The following is a 17842-nucleotide window of genomic DNA, read 5'->3' on the forward strand; positions in this document are numbered from 1 at the left end:
TGAGATAAAGTAGCCACTATCATAAAAGCAGTGAATCTAATCAGAATTGCAGGCAGTCAATATTGTACAATAAAATAAACATTTGATCCTCCTGCATGCATGCATTTGCTCTGCTTGTATGCATGCAGGAAAGCAAGTGTCTACCACTGGATATCAAGTATGGTTAATGGCATCTGTTTCAGAAGGGAATCTAGAAAATACAGAAAGCAAAGTTAGACCAAATACATTCCACAGCTGGAGGGATTCCAGAGCAGCAACCTCCTGCATACAGCTTACACTGTGTTATGGAGGAGAAGGGAAAGCAGGACTTTGGGCCCAGAAGAGTCTTTCCATGAAGTATGTGCATAGGCTTGTCAGCCTAGAAGTGACCAAATGTGCTCTGTATAGATGGACTTTGTGAGAACTGTTATTTTGCAAGATTCTGGCAGCTCCATGCAGGTGAAAAATCTGATTTAATGGCCTACAACTTGAACAGAAGACACTGTTAGGTTTCTGCTATCTTCACGGACCACTCGGTGTTGATTTGTAACACACTGTCCCTGGCAAAGAAGCATTAACTGTTGTTATTTTTATAGCCCACATTAGCTGCCTAAATGAAATACCTCATGAGAGGTCATGTCAAGTCCTGCTCTGAGATTTCCTAACTGCTTCACTCCGTAAGAGAAGCTGTACCTGGTACTGAACCCAGCCTTACCCTCCACTAGCTCAGCAGGTGGCAGCTGACCCAGACAAAGCACGGGAATGGTTTTGGTAGTTTTCAAGTCATGATGCACACGTTCTAAGCAAGAAGTAAAGAGGAAAGTAAGACCTGCAGACAGATCAAGTTTAACAGACTCAATTTACTATTTATCAATTATTTTATCTATAGATCTGTTCAATAAAACAAACTATACTATATATAATAGATTACTTCATTGCAGGTATTGCACAGGCTGTATTCATCTCGGCACCATGGAAACATGATAGCAGGAGGTTACTGTATTTTTTAAAAAATATATAATTTAGCAGAATTAGATTAGCACAAGAGAATACTAACCATTTCAAATGGGTAATCTCATTTAAATATCCATGTTCATCTCATTCCAGTTTTACTGAATTAGAGAATCCAGAGTATTAGTACTGGACAGGGCTAAGGAAGGCTGCTTCTCTGCAACACATCCCCTTGACTATTGGTCTCCAAAGGCATTCAGCGGGTCATCAAATGTGCTCAGGATCTTGCTTTCAGATTTTGGTTCTGAGGCTGCTTGGGAAGATCTGGTTTTAGGAGTAGGTATCTTGACTTGGCTGCTAGAGAAGATATCATCTAAAGAGGGAAACAAAAAATAGATTTTAATGAGAAGTGACTACTAAACAGAAGCAACATTGTACACAAGAGAGTCCATCACACAGCAGTGACTGCCAAGGACATTCTGTGATAAATAAATGCTTTCCTGCTACTTGCAATTCTGGATGCATTTGTAAGGACATATGTGGGAGCTGTTAGCCGTTAAGATTTTTTTTTTCTTCTTAGTAGACAGCATAATACTTGTATTTTATAACATGTTCAGGCTCTCATAAGCATTTGTAAAGTACTAATAAATTAAAGCTCCACAATAAATTCTATCATGCAAGTGCCAGATAACATCCCTCTTATCTAGAACATTAGTGTCTGAGGAACCTGAGAGATTCAAGAGCTGTGAGGTTGTTGCTAAAGAAAATCCAAAGAGGAAAATATCATAGTTGCTAGGAACTACTGTGGTGATATTCACTAACCATGAGTCTAATCTACAGCACAGTAAGAACATAATATAAATCCCCTGAGAACAGACCATTGCTAAGATGCAAGGAGGCAGAGAGCTATAACACTATCCTGATAAATATTCAAAAAGTCTGTCTGCAGTCTTGAATCAAGGTCTTCCACCACCTTCCTCAATACAACCATATCTGTTGTGAATAACTAGGATCACAAAGTGGAAAAATATCACACTGCCTTTAAGGCAGAGGACAACAAAACACAGAAATGAAATCATCCAACACAGATAGCTGGGTGTCAGCTGCAGAGCTCACAGTCTTGCTGTGGCTAGAACTGCTTGTGTTTAGGACTGTGCTCATGAAAGAGATGAAGATGCTACCATACACATGCTGAGGGGTTACCATGCGGTTTCCTGAGTGTACACAACAGTGTAGCTCGCACTCTAAACTAAGAAATTTAGGATACTCAGATTATGCAGTTGGAGTATAAAACCAAAAAAATTTCAAGCCTTAGATATGAGGATCACTAGTGATTCACAAGACCAGTATAAATAGCACGTAACTGGTCTTGAATCCCTATTAAGAAAATATGGGTGTTATATAGAGGTTAATATAGCCACTGAGTCTAGGTGGCAGAGCATGGCTCTAATAACACCAAGGTTGTAGGTTTGATCCTTGTATGGGCCATTCATCTAAGGGTCAGACTTGATGATCCTTGTGGGTCTCTTCCAGCTCAGAATATTCTGTGAATTACTAGTCCAGAGTACAAAAACTAGTATTTCAGTCCAGCACGTAGCCTAACCTTGAGCAGAGGCCAAGCACAATGTGGTCTATCCAAATGTGTTTCCCTGTCTCTTCTCAGTACTTCCAATTCAGCATGTGTCTGCTGCTGTGCTGATCATAGGGATTACACAGGAATAATCCAGGACCACATTTCAGCACAAGAGGAGTTTAGAAAGGCAGCAAAACAGAGTAATCCCCCACTGGCATCACTCCAAAGCAAGAAGCTATTACATGGATTAGCTTTACAGCAGAGGGGGAGTCCAATACTGCCATAAGCAATGGAGGTATCACTTCCATTTTTTACAAAGAGGCTTAAAGAGCACAAAAATTTTGCCCAGGGAAAACAGTATTTGTCAGAGTGCAAGAAAGCTCAGTGACCATTTTGAAGATAGGCAGAGGTGACATCAGCTATAAGGTGATTAAGGACTCTAGTGACTGAAAGGTGTGGTAGCACAAAAGAAAACAGCCTGCAGCCTTCACCCCCCTCAAACTGCAGCTGAAATTTACTGTTTCATTTGCAGCAGAAAGGTTCTAAGACAACAAGGTACAGCTCTGTAAAAGTGCTACCACGATCACTTCAGCCAGCCCTTAACGTGAAACATAGTCAAGTGCCAGTTCCACAACTCTACTGCGGAACATCCTCATCTTCAGGCATCTCCCTGCACTCCTGTGGGTGTTCTGGAGCTCCATGGGCACTAAGGAGCTGCATACCTATGGCTGTACCACTGAACAGTCACCCCTCTACAGAAGATGAAGTCCATCAGATGTGGGTGCTTTAGGTGCAATAGGCATCAAGATCAGCTGTGACATCAAACACAAAGCTCTAGCACCAGAGTTGACCTCAAAAGTGGAAGTACAAGCAAAAGGTTCTGTTGTGGCTCATCTTCAAGTTGCACTCTACAACTGTTTTTTTCAACATTCAGTTCAGATTTTTCTGTTGAGTATTTGGAAGGGGTAACTGCTTGGCAAATTCTTTCACTTACTACAGACTACATGAAAAAATGTAAATTATTAAACCAAGATTTTTTTAAAAAAACATACAATATGTATTTCAAATACCTTCCTAACAAACCTTTAAGTCTTATTTTTATATCAATCAAGAAGATTTTGAAATCTCAAGATGCTCATTCTCCAGCAAGCTTTCTATCACATTTACAGACTTCAGCCATCAGGCAAGAGTGCTTAGCAGCCGTCCAAGTAAAACAGCAGTAAGTCAGGTTCAATTTGAGTCAGTCAGAGGGAATGAAGACTTGACAAGAACCAAAGCTAGATAAGAAATTTTGTTTTAGAAAAGAAATACATGCAATCTCAAAGAGCTATGAACATGAAGAGCCTAAGAACAGACACAGCTGAGAATCCCATTACTTTCAGTGTCTCTGCTGATGGAGAAGAAAGGAGCCCGCTTTGTGCATCATTTCACATTACTCCTTGCTGTTTTTTCAACAAATTTTACATAGCAAACATTTGGTTTCAGGTGTAGTACCTGTAAATTGTCCTGGGTACAGGAATGTAAAAAAAAGCTTATGGGCTCCAAGGTAGTTAACACAATAGTGAAGGTGGGATGGACAGAGATGCTAGCTTGTTCGTATCAGTGACTCATCTGAAAGTACAATACAAAAAGCTGTGCTAATTGAAATATGGAATCTCAGAGCCACAACAACCTGAGATGAGTCTCTCAAACTTTTTTGGAGTAATTCCCTACAGGAATTAAACTTTTTCTCTGAACAATTTTTTACTCTCTCCTAAACTACTTTAATGCCATGCTAATTCTACAAATCTAGAAAGTTCTCATCCAAAGTTAAAATTCAAAGATGACCAGAGATTTCAGAGAAGCTAAAAACTAAAAGAAGGTTCTAAAACATCTCAGATGAATCCAACTCAGGACAATAGTACAAGACTAGTAGCAAGATTTTGCTTATACATACACTTACCCATATCATCGTCAAATATGGATTTTTGTTCCACCTTCTTCTTGGTCTTCTTTTCTTTTGGTTTTGCAGTTAGATCCGCAAAAATATCAATGTTATCATCAAACAGGTTTGTCTCTGGCATTTTCTCTTTTGTTTTGGTCATTGGCTTAATTGCCTCAGTAGCAAATATATCATCCTTGGAGAAAAATAGAGAAAGATTTCATCAATCCACAACACACTTCAAAAGAATAGTCAAATTATCTGTACACAGCAATTGAGATGTTTAGAAGACAGGGTTTCCTGGGCTCATCAGACAAAGGCTGAACTCAGCAATCTGAGAGGTCTTTGCCAACCTAACTAGCAAGAAGTTTGAGACCCTTTTCCTCAGGGGTGACTTGGCAGAAGTGCCTTAGTAGTGGATTATACAGAGGTCAAGTACAGCACACAGAGGCCTATATCAAGTGTCCAACCCACCAATTTTATTCCTTTTTTTAAAGTGTTATTTACTTGCTGGGAATTGAACAGACAATAAGAACCAAATACCTTATTATTCTGAGCAAAGTATGTTGTCACAGCACATTCAGTGCATGCCAGCTCTGTGTTAAGGCTTCACCTTTTAAACTACTGCTGCTAGTTAGGGGATGAACAACCAAAGAAAGAATTTCTATATCCCAGCAGTAGAGAGTTTATTTCACTCCCTTATCCTGCACACCCCATCCTGTTCAGAAGCCTCCATTAACTCTAGATTAGAGGGGTCTACATATGGACCTGGGAAAAAAACACAATGTGGCAGGTTCAGCCATTACCTCAAAGATATCTTGGGCAGTAGGGTCAACTGCTTGATGGACAGCAGATTTTAACTCCTTTTTTCCAGTTTTTTGAGAGGTGAAGATAGAATCTTCCTCTTCCTCCAAAAAAGGTATAGGGCTGCTTTTTGTTGAAGATTTTTGTTGTACAGGCTGGAAGAGATCATTGCTGTCCTGATCACCCAGATCAGGCTTTTTCTCCCTGCCCTTTATGGGTTTGTTAGCCATACTGTCTGGCATTCCCTCCTTCAACTTTGATTGTGCAGCTGGTCTGGATGCTGAGCTGTTTGCAAAAAGATCTTCAGATTCAAACAGATCATCCCCATTTTCTGTGGATTCTGGAGGAAGGAGTTTGTTTGTCCCAGCAGACATAACACTGTTGCGAGCTGGTAGTGACAAACTAGAGAGAAAGCCATTTTCCTTGGACTCTGCTTCAGCACCAAGAGGCTCCTTTATGTTCTCTACTGCTGACATCTGTTTTGGTAGAGAGAATTGTGACCCTTTAGTAGCATCCATCTCCTCATTCACTGCAGCCTCTTGGGCAGCCAGACGGCGCGCCATTCTGCTAGGGGGTCTGCGCTTCCCTGGAACCCTGATCCTGGTCTGCAAGGAAGGAGGAAAAGCAAAGCAGGGTCATACATAAGGAAAAAGTCCCACAGGACATTCAAGCTTGGAGTAGTTTGGAGAAAGATTTAGAAATATAACCCAGGATTTCTGATTTGCTGCCCTTAGTCATTCCACAGTAGTGGAACTGGTGTACAAAAGCAACAGCACTTACAAACAGTCACAACAGTTCAGCAAGCCACTCTAGCCCCTTGGCTTTAGGTAATACCTTAGTCAGCCTGTTATGTTGCTAATCTAGGGGCTTTTACAGTGCAGTTCAAGCCATGACTAATTGTATTTTCCACATAATTTCATTTTATGTATAGCCTATTGCAGTTAATTGCTGCTTTTAAGGAAGCCCCCTGCAAGTTTCCATTACAGCTTCTCCCCTATCCCACATGGACAGGAGTATTTACATGGATAGGAAATGGGTCATTCCAACCTCTTCTTCCCTTTTGTTAATTGCTTCATGCACTGTTCTTTGAAAGGGCAGGCAGAATGCTGGGCAGGTTGCTTTGTTCCAGCCATTGAAAAAAAATGCATTTGACTGGATATATTTACACTCTAAAGGTTGAAGAAGCAATGATATGCCAAAATTACAGCACCTAACCTGAGCCACAAAAAGCATTCACTGTATAGTTACCAAGATGCTTCTTCTCAGATTACTTCTGTAAAAAAAAATGCATCATTACTACACTAAAATGAACATTCAAGGTTGATAATGTGCAGCTACAGGCAGTCTATTCTTTGCAGGCCTATCTATTTAAAAGTATCACAATAGAGAGCTTTGTATGATGGAACATGCTGCTATTGGAAACAACTATGCCTACACAGTAATCCACCAGGCTGATACACAAGCTTCAAACCCATCTGTCATTAAGGGGTCATGACAGCCATGGTTGTTGGTGGCTGCTGCATCTTACCAAGTCATCTCTGCTACTCATCTAGCAATGAACAGCCTCATCAGCATTAGAAGAAGATAGAATCAAAGTTAAGATTTTAAGTTATCTTAAATTGCTGCTCTCAGGAAACCCTACAAACTTATAAAATCACAGGCACCTAGATGAAATCTTAACTACATGGCTGACACTTCCATTTTTTTAAAGAACCACCAAGTCTTTAAGTAGAATATGCCTTTTGCAGTCCATAAAGTAGAAAGTGTGAGTGAAAAACAAGTGAGTCAGGAGGCAGAGATTTGCCACGTCAAAAGCTGTAACACTTCTTTTTGTTTTCCTTTGTGTGAAAACAAACATTTCTTTTGAAAAAGAATTGAGAGTTACAGTTTAGGACAGCATGACATTTTTACCCACAGAGGAGGTAAAGTTCAACCTCCAGCAGTGATGTGTTCTGGATAGCTTGTCAAAGCAGCTGCCTCCAACCTGTTTTATAGTTAGCCTAGCAAGACGTCTTTTTAATATTTTTTTAGGTTGGTGTCTCCTGGGATAGGAGAAGATGTTATGCTAACATACCTTCAACCAATAGGGAAATCCAGTGTTTGGAAAAGGTACACATGTACTTTAAAAGGCACCACTTTTAAAGCCCCTCACTGAGCCAAGTATAGGTGCTAAGCTAGACTTTCTCTTCAGTGATCCACGGAAGTGAGAGGGGATTAGATTTTCACACTCCCATTTAGATCAGATAAACCCCACTGTTAGCAGAACTTGCATACCAAAACAAACTCCTGCACGAGGACAGACTGTGTTTTTAATCCCCCTTCCTCTTATCCTAAATACCAAGGTTACCTTATTGGCACTGTGCAAGGTGTCTGCTTGCATGGGCTGATCAAAGCTGACGCCCAACTCTTCATTGTTTCCTGCAGCAGAGAAGGCTTCACTGTTTTGCACCTCCTTGGGCTCATGTAATGGAGTGTCCAGCACTGGTAAGGGGGACTTGATATTGGAGACCTTAGGCATTGCACCAGGTAGTAAGGCTGAAGGGTTAATAGCTAAGCTAGCCTACAAAACAGAGACAACAAAAACATACACACAAAAAGAGATCACATTACTACTGCTCCAGAGCAGGCATGGCCCCCAGAGAAGCAGCAAGAACTAGTGTATCTCGGTATTCAAGTTCTACTTCTAAAGTACCTGGCTTTTCTCAGGCCTAAGAACTTGTGTCTCCCACAAGCTCTGTCTCACTAAAACTGTGGAGTGGTCAACACTATTATTCTGTGTAAGAGCTCCGGGAACAGCAGGGTCAAGTTATGCCAGACCAAACACCTATGCAGCTCAATATTCTGTCTGAGGAGACAGTGGTTCTGACTTTGAATGGTACTGTGATATAGACAGTTAGTTGTTTTGTGTCAGAAGGGGGACATAACCATCGTCTTCCCTAAGAGTCTCTAAACATACTTAATAGTGCTAAGAACAAAACAGTTCAAAGAGGAGCCCACCCTCTGCCCGCCCAACATGAGTAAATAGTGCTGCTTAGAGTCAGGACTGAAACAGAAGGAGGAAATAATATCAAACATGCAATACAGAAAAAGCAATCAAAAATATGCCATCTGAAAAAAAAATAATGTTGCAAGAATAAGGTAAGGAAGCAATAAGATTTTGGTTCAGGGAAAGCTATCAGTGAGGCAAGGAAGATTTTCTTTTTTGTATTTTTTTGAAAGTTAAAGTGCCAGTAAAGTTAATTACTTGTAGCTTTCCAATCCGAGATGAAGGCTCTTTGGTTTTAATGGGAACAGGACCTGTAGATTTCTGCACAAAATTACATTGGATTAAACAAGTTGACAAGTTGTTATCAACCAGACCATAGTTTTCATTTTAATACATGTATAGAAAGCAGCTAATTGCTTACCAATTTCTTCTGAAGATACCTTGTTATCATCACATTCTACCATTAGAGCTATAGTCACTAAGTTTTCAGTTTCAGTTTCCCACATGCCATGGCCCCATCTTCACTACCACATTTCATTCACCTGCCCTTCTACCCAATATTATAATTTGCCACGGTACCCGAACAACATTCATCTTCTCCAGGTCACTGCCATCACCAGGACAGCTAGGACAGCTGCCTTCTCTCTCCTTACTTATTCTGTCCCCTAAAATCCTCTGAAGCCATATCACCAGGCAATGATCTAACTTTTCTCTTTGTGACTGGCTGTAACAGGGCTACAGACTTCAATGAAGCCCACATGGAAGCCAAGAGAACTTCAAAATTGTTCCACTCAGACTTCAAGAAAAACAGCTTCAGAGAAGTGAGTGTTCCTCTGAACAAAACCCTGGGCCAGTAGTGCTAGAAAGAAGACTACGCTAAAAGAGCAAGAGAAGCTGTTTGGTCTGAAGACTTGGGTCAATTCTAGGACTCAAGGAATGAATCAAATCAGCTAAGTTGCACTTCCCAGGGCTTGCTCTCCCTCAGTTTGTAGTCTGCATGGTTCTGTGAGCTAGGTAATACTGCAGTTGGTATGACTGGGCAGCCAGAGCTCTTTCAGCTAGGTTGAAGTAACAGAGTTTGCGAGAGTTACGACACTAGTTGGAAGGGCTTGAGAGCATGACAGAGGAATCCTAGTATCTGAGGAGATTGTTCTCTACTTAATTGCATGTGGTGTTTAGCTTAGCCTGCTATAGGAATGGTTTCAGACTGTCTGAGTTTGTCAGTAGCTACAAAAACCAGGGAGATGAGCCTGGATTCTAGACTTCAAGGAACACTTCACAAAAAGGGAAGACATGCTAATTACTAGCCCTACAGGCGTGCTCTGTGTTCTTCAGTCCAGGGGAGAAAATACAACTCCCACTCCCTACAACAAAAAACTAATCTCGTACACAAGAAAATCCATCAAGCAGCTCTGGTGAGACACAGACCAGAATTCTGGTCCAGATCACCTCTCCCAGACACTTTCGATTCTACAAGATTAAGACAACAGTCTTGTTTACTCACCATAAAGACTCCAAGATAGAAGTCTCAACTGACAGAGATTTGTGCTGCAAGCCCTGATCTCCTTTCTGAGAAAGGCTATCTTTAAAGATCACATTCACCCCAACAGACACTGGCACTTCAGAGAAGAAGAAATAACTAATTTTCAGTACAACTGGATGTAGGGTGCAGCCCTTCACTGCCATTTAACTTTTTAAAGTGTCTGCCCAATGAATAAAACATCAGTAACACTTAGACTTCTTGCTACTAACAATGCATCTGCTGATAAGCAGAGAAGTTTGGTTAAACATGGCAGCCAGTAAATCCAGGCATTATTTTTCATCTTTCCAAGACACTTAAAACAGGATGATACATCTCCTTTTTCTTTGCATGCTGTTCAAGGCACAAGATTTAAGTACTTGCCTCTGTAGTTGCTGCCTTCAGAGTCTCATCTTGCTTGGCACTTAAAGCATTTTCTAAGTTATTGCTCACTGAAGAAGGGCCAACACTGGTCTGAAGAGTTTTCTTCTCGGCCATTTTCTGAAAGCATTATGGGCACAAATCAACATGAATGGGGTAAAAAGCATGGTGTGCAGATCCAAAAAAAAAAAAACAAACCCAAAATCCCAAAAGAACACAAGCAAAAATCTTTAAAATCTTGCTTTTAACTGAACAGAAAACTATCCACATCTTTTGATCCTGCTGTGCATAGCTGTATTTGGTTTGCATGGCCAGGTTTTGGTAGCAGTGGTGGGGAGCTACAAGGGTGGATTTTGTGAGAAACTGGTAGAAGCTTTCTCCATATCTAGCAGTGCCAATCCCTGGTGGCTCCAAAGAAAGATGGATGTGCTGCTGGCCAAGGCTGAGCCAATCAGAAGTAGTGGTAACCCCTCTGTTATAACATATTTAAGGAAAAAAAAAAAAAAAAGTTATTGCACAAATATAATTGCAGCCAGAAAAGAGTGGGGTGAGAACACGCGAGAGGAACAGGGCTGCAGACACCAAGGTCAGTGCAGAAGGAGGGAGAGAAGGTGCTGCAGGCACCAGAGCTGAAATTTCCCTGCAGCCTGTGGTGAAGACCATGGTGAAGCAGCTGTGCCCCTGTAGCCTATGGAGATCCACACGGGTGCAGAAATTCACTCACAGCCTGTAGAGGAGACCCAGCCAGACTAGGTGGGTACCTGAGAGGAGGCTGGGAACCCATAGGAGGCCTGGGTCCTGGCAGGGACCTGCAGAATAAGGGGAGAGGAGTCCACGGTGGAGCAGGTCTCCTGGCAGGACTTGTGACCCTGTAGGGGACCCAGGTCGGCACAGGCCACGCCCAAAGGGCTGCACCTTGTGGAACAGTGACCCTGTGGGATGGACTTTGGCTGGGGAAGTTCATGGGGAACTGTCTCCTGTGGGAAGGACCCCATGCTGGACTAGGGCAAGGACTTCCCTCTCTGAGTAGTGGCAGAAACAAGATGTGATGAACTGACCTAAACTCCTATTTCCCATCTCCCTGCACCATGGGGAGGAGGAGGTAGAGCTGGGAAGAAGAGACAGATGGGAGAAAGGTGTTTTTAAGGTATTATTTTACTTCTCATTATTCCACTCTGATTTTTCTAGAGATAACTTCAATTAATATCTCTAATTCAAATCTGTTTTGCCTGTGCCAGTATTTTGTGAGTGACCTCTCCCAGTCCTCATTTCAACTCATTTATGTAAAATATAAATTTGTTATATTTTCTCTCCCCTGTCCAGGTGCAGAGGGGAGTGAGGGAGGGGCTTTGGTGAGTGTGTGGCATCTTGCCAAGGTCAAGTGACTACAACAATAGGCATTGACTTATGGCTCCACAAAGCAGGGGCCTTCCATTCCTCCAGTCCACCTCAACCTTTGCTGTCTGTGCTAACAATTAATAACGAGAGTTTCAACAAACTTTCAAATGCATACATATTTCCTCGTGAACAAAACAGCAGAGAAAATAAAAGCACAACACTAGCTAAGGAACTGTGCTATTTTTATGTTTTCAAGCAACCAGGCTCCATATATAGTATCCCAAGTGCTAATTACTTAAGACCACTCTGTCCAGAATCCTCAGGGAAACTGTTTTCAGGAATTATTGCCAGTTTTCTAGCCTAACTTCCAGCTACAGACATGAATACAGACTAAAGTAAAAGTTAGTTTCAATTTAATTAAGATAACCGTATTTAAAAGTAGCAGATTAAAATGTGTGTTAGAGCTTTGACCTCAGACCACCTGTAACACAGTCTAGTTCATTACTGCACCTACTCACCTTTTAAAAGCAATTGGGTGACCATGAGGATTTTGACACTGCACAATGGTGAGATTGTGCATACCTGAGATCAAACCAACCTGCAGAAACTTGAATTACACAACTCTTGGAGCACGGCTCATCAGTAATGCATAAAGCACAGGGAAGTAATATTAGCAAGTTAAGCAATTAAACAAAACAAACTCTACTACTCTGATTTCTGCTCAGGTGTGCTCTCTTACACCTAAGCCAGTCCCAGGTGTACACAAAAATAAATAGAATCCAATTCTTTCATCCCAACCTTGGGAGACCCAAGGCATCTGTTTGCTCCCTATGTCTTCAGGGTCACAATGACCATTTCTGTTCTCTCAAAAAGATTTGAAAAGTCACTTAATTTCTTGTGGGTATACATATGGAGAAAATCCCTTCCCTACACTTCTTTCCAATCTCTTTTATTTAAGCCATTTACACTAGAAAAAAGGTACCGGAATGTTTGTTTTAGCAGTACTGAAGAGATCATCCTCATCATCATCCCCAAAAAGCCCTCCTCCAGGTGATGGCTTCAGGATACGTTTTGCAGACTAAAGAAACAAAAGATAAAGAAAAGATGTGTCACAGACCCAAAGCACATCTCTTTCAGCCCATGATGCCAGAATATAAGTGACATTAGCATTTGGCCCTCCCTGGAAATCAGTGACTTCTAAGCTGTGTCCAAATGAGGAACATCAGTACACTGAACACCTCAAAGACTGTTTTTAAACAGGAGGTTCAGAGGAGGGCTTTAAACTTACCACTGACTTCTTGGGACTGGCAAAGAGGTCAACATCTGGGTCATTGTCCTTCTGAAGTTTGTGACTGAAGAGAAGCTCTTCGTCTTGAAAGACCCCAGTGCTTTTGGGCCCAGTACTTTTCTCAGAAGCCTGGAAGGAGAGGAGAAAGGTCCACACAGTGAGAAACCCCCTCTGTGAGGAAGTTATTTGCCTCATGATAAGGCAGGTTACAATTCCACTGAGGCTACACTACAGCCCTGTACTGGTAACAAAAATACAACTTTAACTGCTGGTTACGTTTTATTTTGACCAAATTTGCAAAACTCACAATGTAAATATTTGTATTTACTGTTCAATTTAATGAGAAGACATTCAGCACAATATCTGTGTCTGCTGATCGAAGATCAAGCTGCTACTATCTACTTGTAAAGCTTCCTTCAAGAGGAAAACAAAAAGTTTTCAGTACGTTATCATGACTGTACACTAAGGTTTATAGTCCAGTAAGACTTTTATGCCTCAGAAGTTTCAGCTAAGGATGCAGGACATGGTAGTGAAATGAAAAGAATCTCCTGGTCATCTTCCTAAGCAACATTTTCAAAGAATAATTAAAAAACAGATTTTTTTTTTTTTTAACAAAAGGCCTGTAAAGCTATTATTGTTGCTAGACTCCCTGTTCTTCTCCTGTGAAAGCAAGCAAACACCCACATGGAAGAACAGAACATACTGCCTTTGGCAAGGACTTGTACTTTCAAATTTGCTGCTGGGGGGAAGATTGAAGTTACACATATCCCTCTGTAAGTCCTCCATTACCTGGCAAAGTAATAAGTATCAGCTCCAGCACCAAAACCAATGCCTGTGTATGATCGTGGTCATTGCAGGCACCCAGGTGCAAAGGCAAAGGCCCCACTCAAATGTCCAGGTAAAGGCCCATATCTGTGTTTCACCACTCATCTGTCTCTAATAAAACAATTAAAATTAAAGGATGCTTCCTCAGAGCATGACTGGATGTCCAGTACCATGACACCAGACACAAAATCCAGGCAGCAAGAGTGGTCATCATAAGAATAAAGCTTGATTCTACCCATTGCTGTTCAAGTCTCCAGGAACCCCAAAGGGCTGCATAAATTTAACTTCCAGTACACCATTTTTCATCCATACACCCTCTCCTAACCTTTTGTCACACTAAGATGACAAAACCTTGTGGTACACTGTAGTATACAGTATATACCTTTTGACACTACTTTAAACTTACAGAAAAAATTCAGTACATTTGCATCAAGTAGAAACAAGAATATTGCCACAGATTCAAGGATATTGCTGTTGAAAATTCCAAGTGATGGTACACACTATACCAGAAAATCTAGACTAATAATACGGTTGCTGGAAGCTTTTTTAAAAAATGAATACACATACTTGAAAAAAATAAGTAAACATAGGATTAAGACAATTATTGCTGAACCTAAGTCTGAAGGCATGTACCAAGCAGCAAACTGTAACAATGTAAAAAAAAAAAAAAAAAAAAAAAAGGATAAACCACAAGGCTTAAAACTCCACATCCTTTTACTTCCTAGTGTCTTTGACCTTGAGAACTACCTGAAGAGTCAGTTCTGTAAAGCAAAAATCAAGTAGTTGCACCGAAACATCAGAAATGTACACAAAACTTTGCCTAGAAAAGCAGAGATGGAAATACCATTTTGCAGTGTTCAAGAACATCCTTACACTCACCACAACAACTCCTTTCTGTGCATTTTTCATGCCATCATCATCTTCCAGTCTCTCCTCTTCTTCCTCCTCAAATAAGCTTAACACTTTCTTAGCTTGGCCTTTCACATCTTTCACCAGAGCTGGTGGTGATGTTGCAAACAGATCTGAATTGTCAGCTGGCTCTGAAGATATTACTGTAAAAGGCTCCACCAAAGGAAAAAAAAAAAGTAACACATCAGCCTGTTATTTATTTCAAGTTTGCCCAAAAACCCTGCTAGGCTTTTTTGGTTAAAAACCAGCAGTAGTCAGAGTTCTGCAATCATTACCAAGCAGGCAACCATACTCAAGCAATTTTTCCCAAGCAGACAGAATATTAATATGCAGGTTAGCAAGAGACAGTTGAAAGAAAAGAACACACCTTTCAGCTCTGAAAGGAAGACAAATTTCCTCCTGTACCCTACCGCATGGCACTATTGATAAGCAGCTTCCTGCATAAGGTTTTCTCCTCATCTCTTCTGTCAGGTTGTATGTGCACCACAAGGCTGCACCAACCAGCTTTGCCACTATCTCTGAGTTATCTAGCTCATACCACTTCGGATACTTTAGAGTGAACAGCACTACCAGAACCTTAACTGTGCTCAGGAAAAGTGTGAAGAGTAAGAACTACAATGGAAATTCATCAGCTGTAATTCCTCAACACTCAGTAAGACTATGCCCAAGATCAGTTCTGCTGAAACCTCTGCAATAATACACTCAATACTCATCAATACTGTTCTGTATCAGCATTGCCCAGCAGAAATTCACAATCCTGAAGGCCATAATAACACTCATCACTTTATAAATCATCACACATGGTGATGGTGAAACAAAGTTACTGAGCTTGAAGAAAAATCTATATATTAATATAGGCTATGTTTTAAGGGAAAGCTTTGTTCATGTACCCAACCCACTCTGGAGGGAAAATCAAAACAGATTCTGCCTACCTCCTTCCCCCCAAAAAACCCCAATCCCTCTCAAGGACATCAGTCAGGAAACAACTTTTAAATGCCATTTAATCAATTTGCTGTTTGACTGACAAGTGATTTAGCTAAATGGAGACAGAGGAACTCTTTCCTCCAATTCAGAAAAATATTTCCATGCCAGAGCAGCACTATTTCATTGTGTGTTTTTTAAACTGAATTTTTACCAAACTTCAGATTAATGTAAGAAAATCCCTCACTTTTTCCTTTGTTTGCTGCCCTGCAACATCTGTTCCTCGAGGCACAGGAGCTACTCCAGGCTCTTCTGAAGACCACAATGCATCTTCTACCTGCTTAGACTTCACTGTTCCATCTGGCAGATCTTCCTTTTCCTCCTTTTCTTCTTCATTAAAGGTAGGTGGTGCTTGGACTGGTTTTACTTTCTCCTGCAAAATTAGGAGAATGTTGGCGACACAGCATTAGTGGTTATATATAAAAAGTGTATGCTGCTGTGGGATAGCAGAGTCTCAGTTTGCCTACTGCAGAGGTGTAGGACACTGGCAACATACTTGACTTTTCCTGTTTTCCTCCCATGGGACATTTTGGTTTGTGACTTTTAATTTCCAGTATTATGAATTTTTGAATCTGGCTGAAGAGTGCCAGGAAGCATATGTACAGGAATCCCCACTACAGATACAGATCTATTAAACCCTTGCATCACATCCTCTCAATTCCAAAGCACAACCTGACAGGCAGTACATCATACAGAGGAAGCTTATAGCTTAGCCTAAGACAGAGGATGGCATGAGCACACCATAGGGAGGGCCAGTAGGAAGCCTGTTTACACATCTCAATCATCATGGGTAGGGTAGCATGAAAGGTTAACCCTGGCTACTGAGTCAGCAGTAAGCTATCTGTTCCTTTTAGTGTTATTTAATGGATGAGCTTTCAGAACATCCTTAGGAAGGGCTTTTAGCATAAACCAAACAAATTTAGGGTAAGTGGTCAAGAAAATTTTGAAGTCTATTAGGCTAATTGTAGTAAGAGTGTACATGTAAGAGTTCAGTCTTCCCTGTTCCCATTCCCAATTTGCTAGAGTTAGCATTGTGTAAAGTGAGTTAGACTTATATTCAGTACCTAACAACGAAGACAGACTGTAAAATGACAAAGTGTTCCATGTTAGTTTTAAAAGAATGGGGAATTACCACTGCAACCTTAGCAGCTGAAGGAAGTAGCATTGATTGGGAGCTGAAGAATGATTCTCCATTAATATCATCATCTTCAAATAACAATGATGGCTTCTGTGGCTTTCTTTGGCTGCAGTGAGAGAAGGAAGAAAGTGGAAGATTCAGAGGCCATGCACTGCATCTGTTTAAACATCACTTAGGACCATCACTCGCAGCAAGTGTTCCCAGACACAGCACTCGGCTTCATCACTGTCCCAGTAATTCTAACACACTTTCTTGTCTAAAGCTTTCTGCAGAAGTGGAGATAAAAAAAGGCCAAGAGGATTTAATATCACTGGCACAGAAACGGAAAGGGCAGTTCAGTGGTGGCAAAGAGAATGACCTGCCACAGACACAAAGAGCCCAGCACTGCCCCTTCCTACTCACATACCCCTACTTCCTCCTCAGCAACAGCACCAGGAACCAACACTTGCAATATGCCTGGGTCCATCTGGTTTTGGAAGGGCTGCTGGGCCGTTCTGAATAAATGCCTCCCCAGTCCCCTCCCAGGACTGTCACCTCTCTTTAGTGATTGCAAATAAATCCTCCTCATCCTCTTCCTCAAAGAGGCTTGTTGTCTTCACATCTTTAGCCTGACTGACAGTGCTAGCTGGTTTTGCAGGGTCTTCTTTTCGGCCATCCTCAGAAGGCAGTGGAGCTGGCTTGGAGACATTCCAATGTTCCTTAAAAAGAAGTAACAAGTTTTCTTTTGTCTTGGTCAAAGCCACTTTGCAATCTTCTTTATAAGGAACACTTCATCATCTTGGCAGTCCTTTCATCTCTCTACTAGCATACTTAGCTGCCTGCATTTTAGCTACTGTAATCTGACATTGCTCAGGCTTTGCAAAGGGCCTGGTCACCTTCTGGCACACAGTATTAATCCAGCAAAATACAGTACACACATTTTGTTACAGCTGCTCTTGACAACTGAGGTCAGTGTCAACTGCAGTGTCACAAGAGCAGGGTCACTCAGTAGAACCTGACTGGAGTCACTTAAATAGTTAGCAAGTTTGATGTATGAGAAAACAAGAAAGAAGAGAAAAACCCCACCACATATACACCCAAGACACCTCTACTAGAGTGCTCAATGCTGTACTTACTTCCTTCACCTGTTCTCCCCCCGGCACCCACCTCCACCCACATCTACCATTTATTCAAACCTACACACTAGACAAGATACTTCTGCCTTGTTTGTTTTGCTATTCCCAGCATTTCAAGTGGTTTTCCCCAGTTT

At 41.3% G+C, this 17842-nt stretch overlaps 1 protein-coding gene across 8 annotated transcripts in view; it reads right to left on the reverse strand.

The window, feature by feature from the left end:
• Nucleotides 1-819: 819 nt before the first annotated feature.
• LOC121341669 (WASH complex subunit 2A-like) overlaps nucleotides 820-17842 on the reverse strand; it is a 35031-nt gene continuing 18008 nt past the window's right edge. For 3 of the 8 annotated variants that reach the window (XM_041415403.1, XM_041415398.1, XM_041415399.1), the window contains 12 exons: nucleotides 17128-17291; nucleotides 16588-16699; nucleotides 15643-15828; nucleotides 14445-14633; nucleotides 12741-12869; nucleotides 12435-12530; nucleotides 10118-10234; nucleotides 8473-8535; nucleotides 7576-7788; nucleotides 5231-5833; nucleotides 4446-4620; nucleotides 820-1303 (listed from right to left, as the gene is read on the reverse strand). In XM_041415403.1, the coding sequence (XP_041271337.1) occupies nucleotides 1167-1303; nucleotides 4446-4620; nucleotides 5231-5833; nucleotides 7576-7788; nucleotides 8473-8535; nucleotides 10118-10234; nucleotides 12435-12530; nucleotides 12741-12869; nucleotides 14445-14633; nucleotides 15643-15828; nucleotides 16588-16699; nucleotides 17128-17291 (2184 nt within the window). In that variant the 3' untranslated portion in view covers nucleotides 820-1166. The remainder of the gene's footprint in view (nucleotides 1304-4445; nucleotides 4621-5230; nucleotides 5834-7575; nucleotides 7789-8472; nucleotides 8536-10117; nucleotides 10235-12434; nucleotides 12531-12740; nucleotides 12870-14444; nucleotides 14634-15642; nucleotides 15829-16587; nucleotides 16700-17127; nucleotides 17292-17842) is intronic. The other 5 variants (XM_041415406.1, XM_041415401.1, XM_041415405.1 and 2 more) reach the window with 5 other exon arrangements.

This window comes from Onychostruthus taczanowskii, unplaced genomic scaffold, assembly GCF_017590055.1.
Source record: "Onychostruthus taczanowskii isolate IOZ18803 unplaced genomic scaffold, ASM1759005v1 scaffold5, whole genome shotgun sequence".
In the NCBI taxonomy this organism is placed as follows: Eukaryota; Metazoa; Chordata; class Aves; order Passeriformes; family Passeridae; genus Onychostruthus; species Onychostruthus taczanowskii.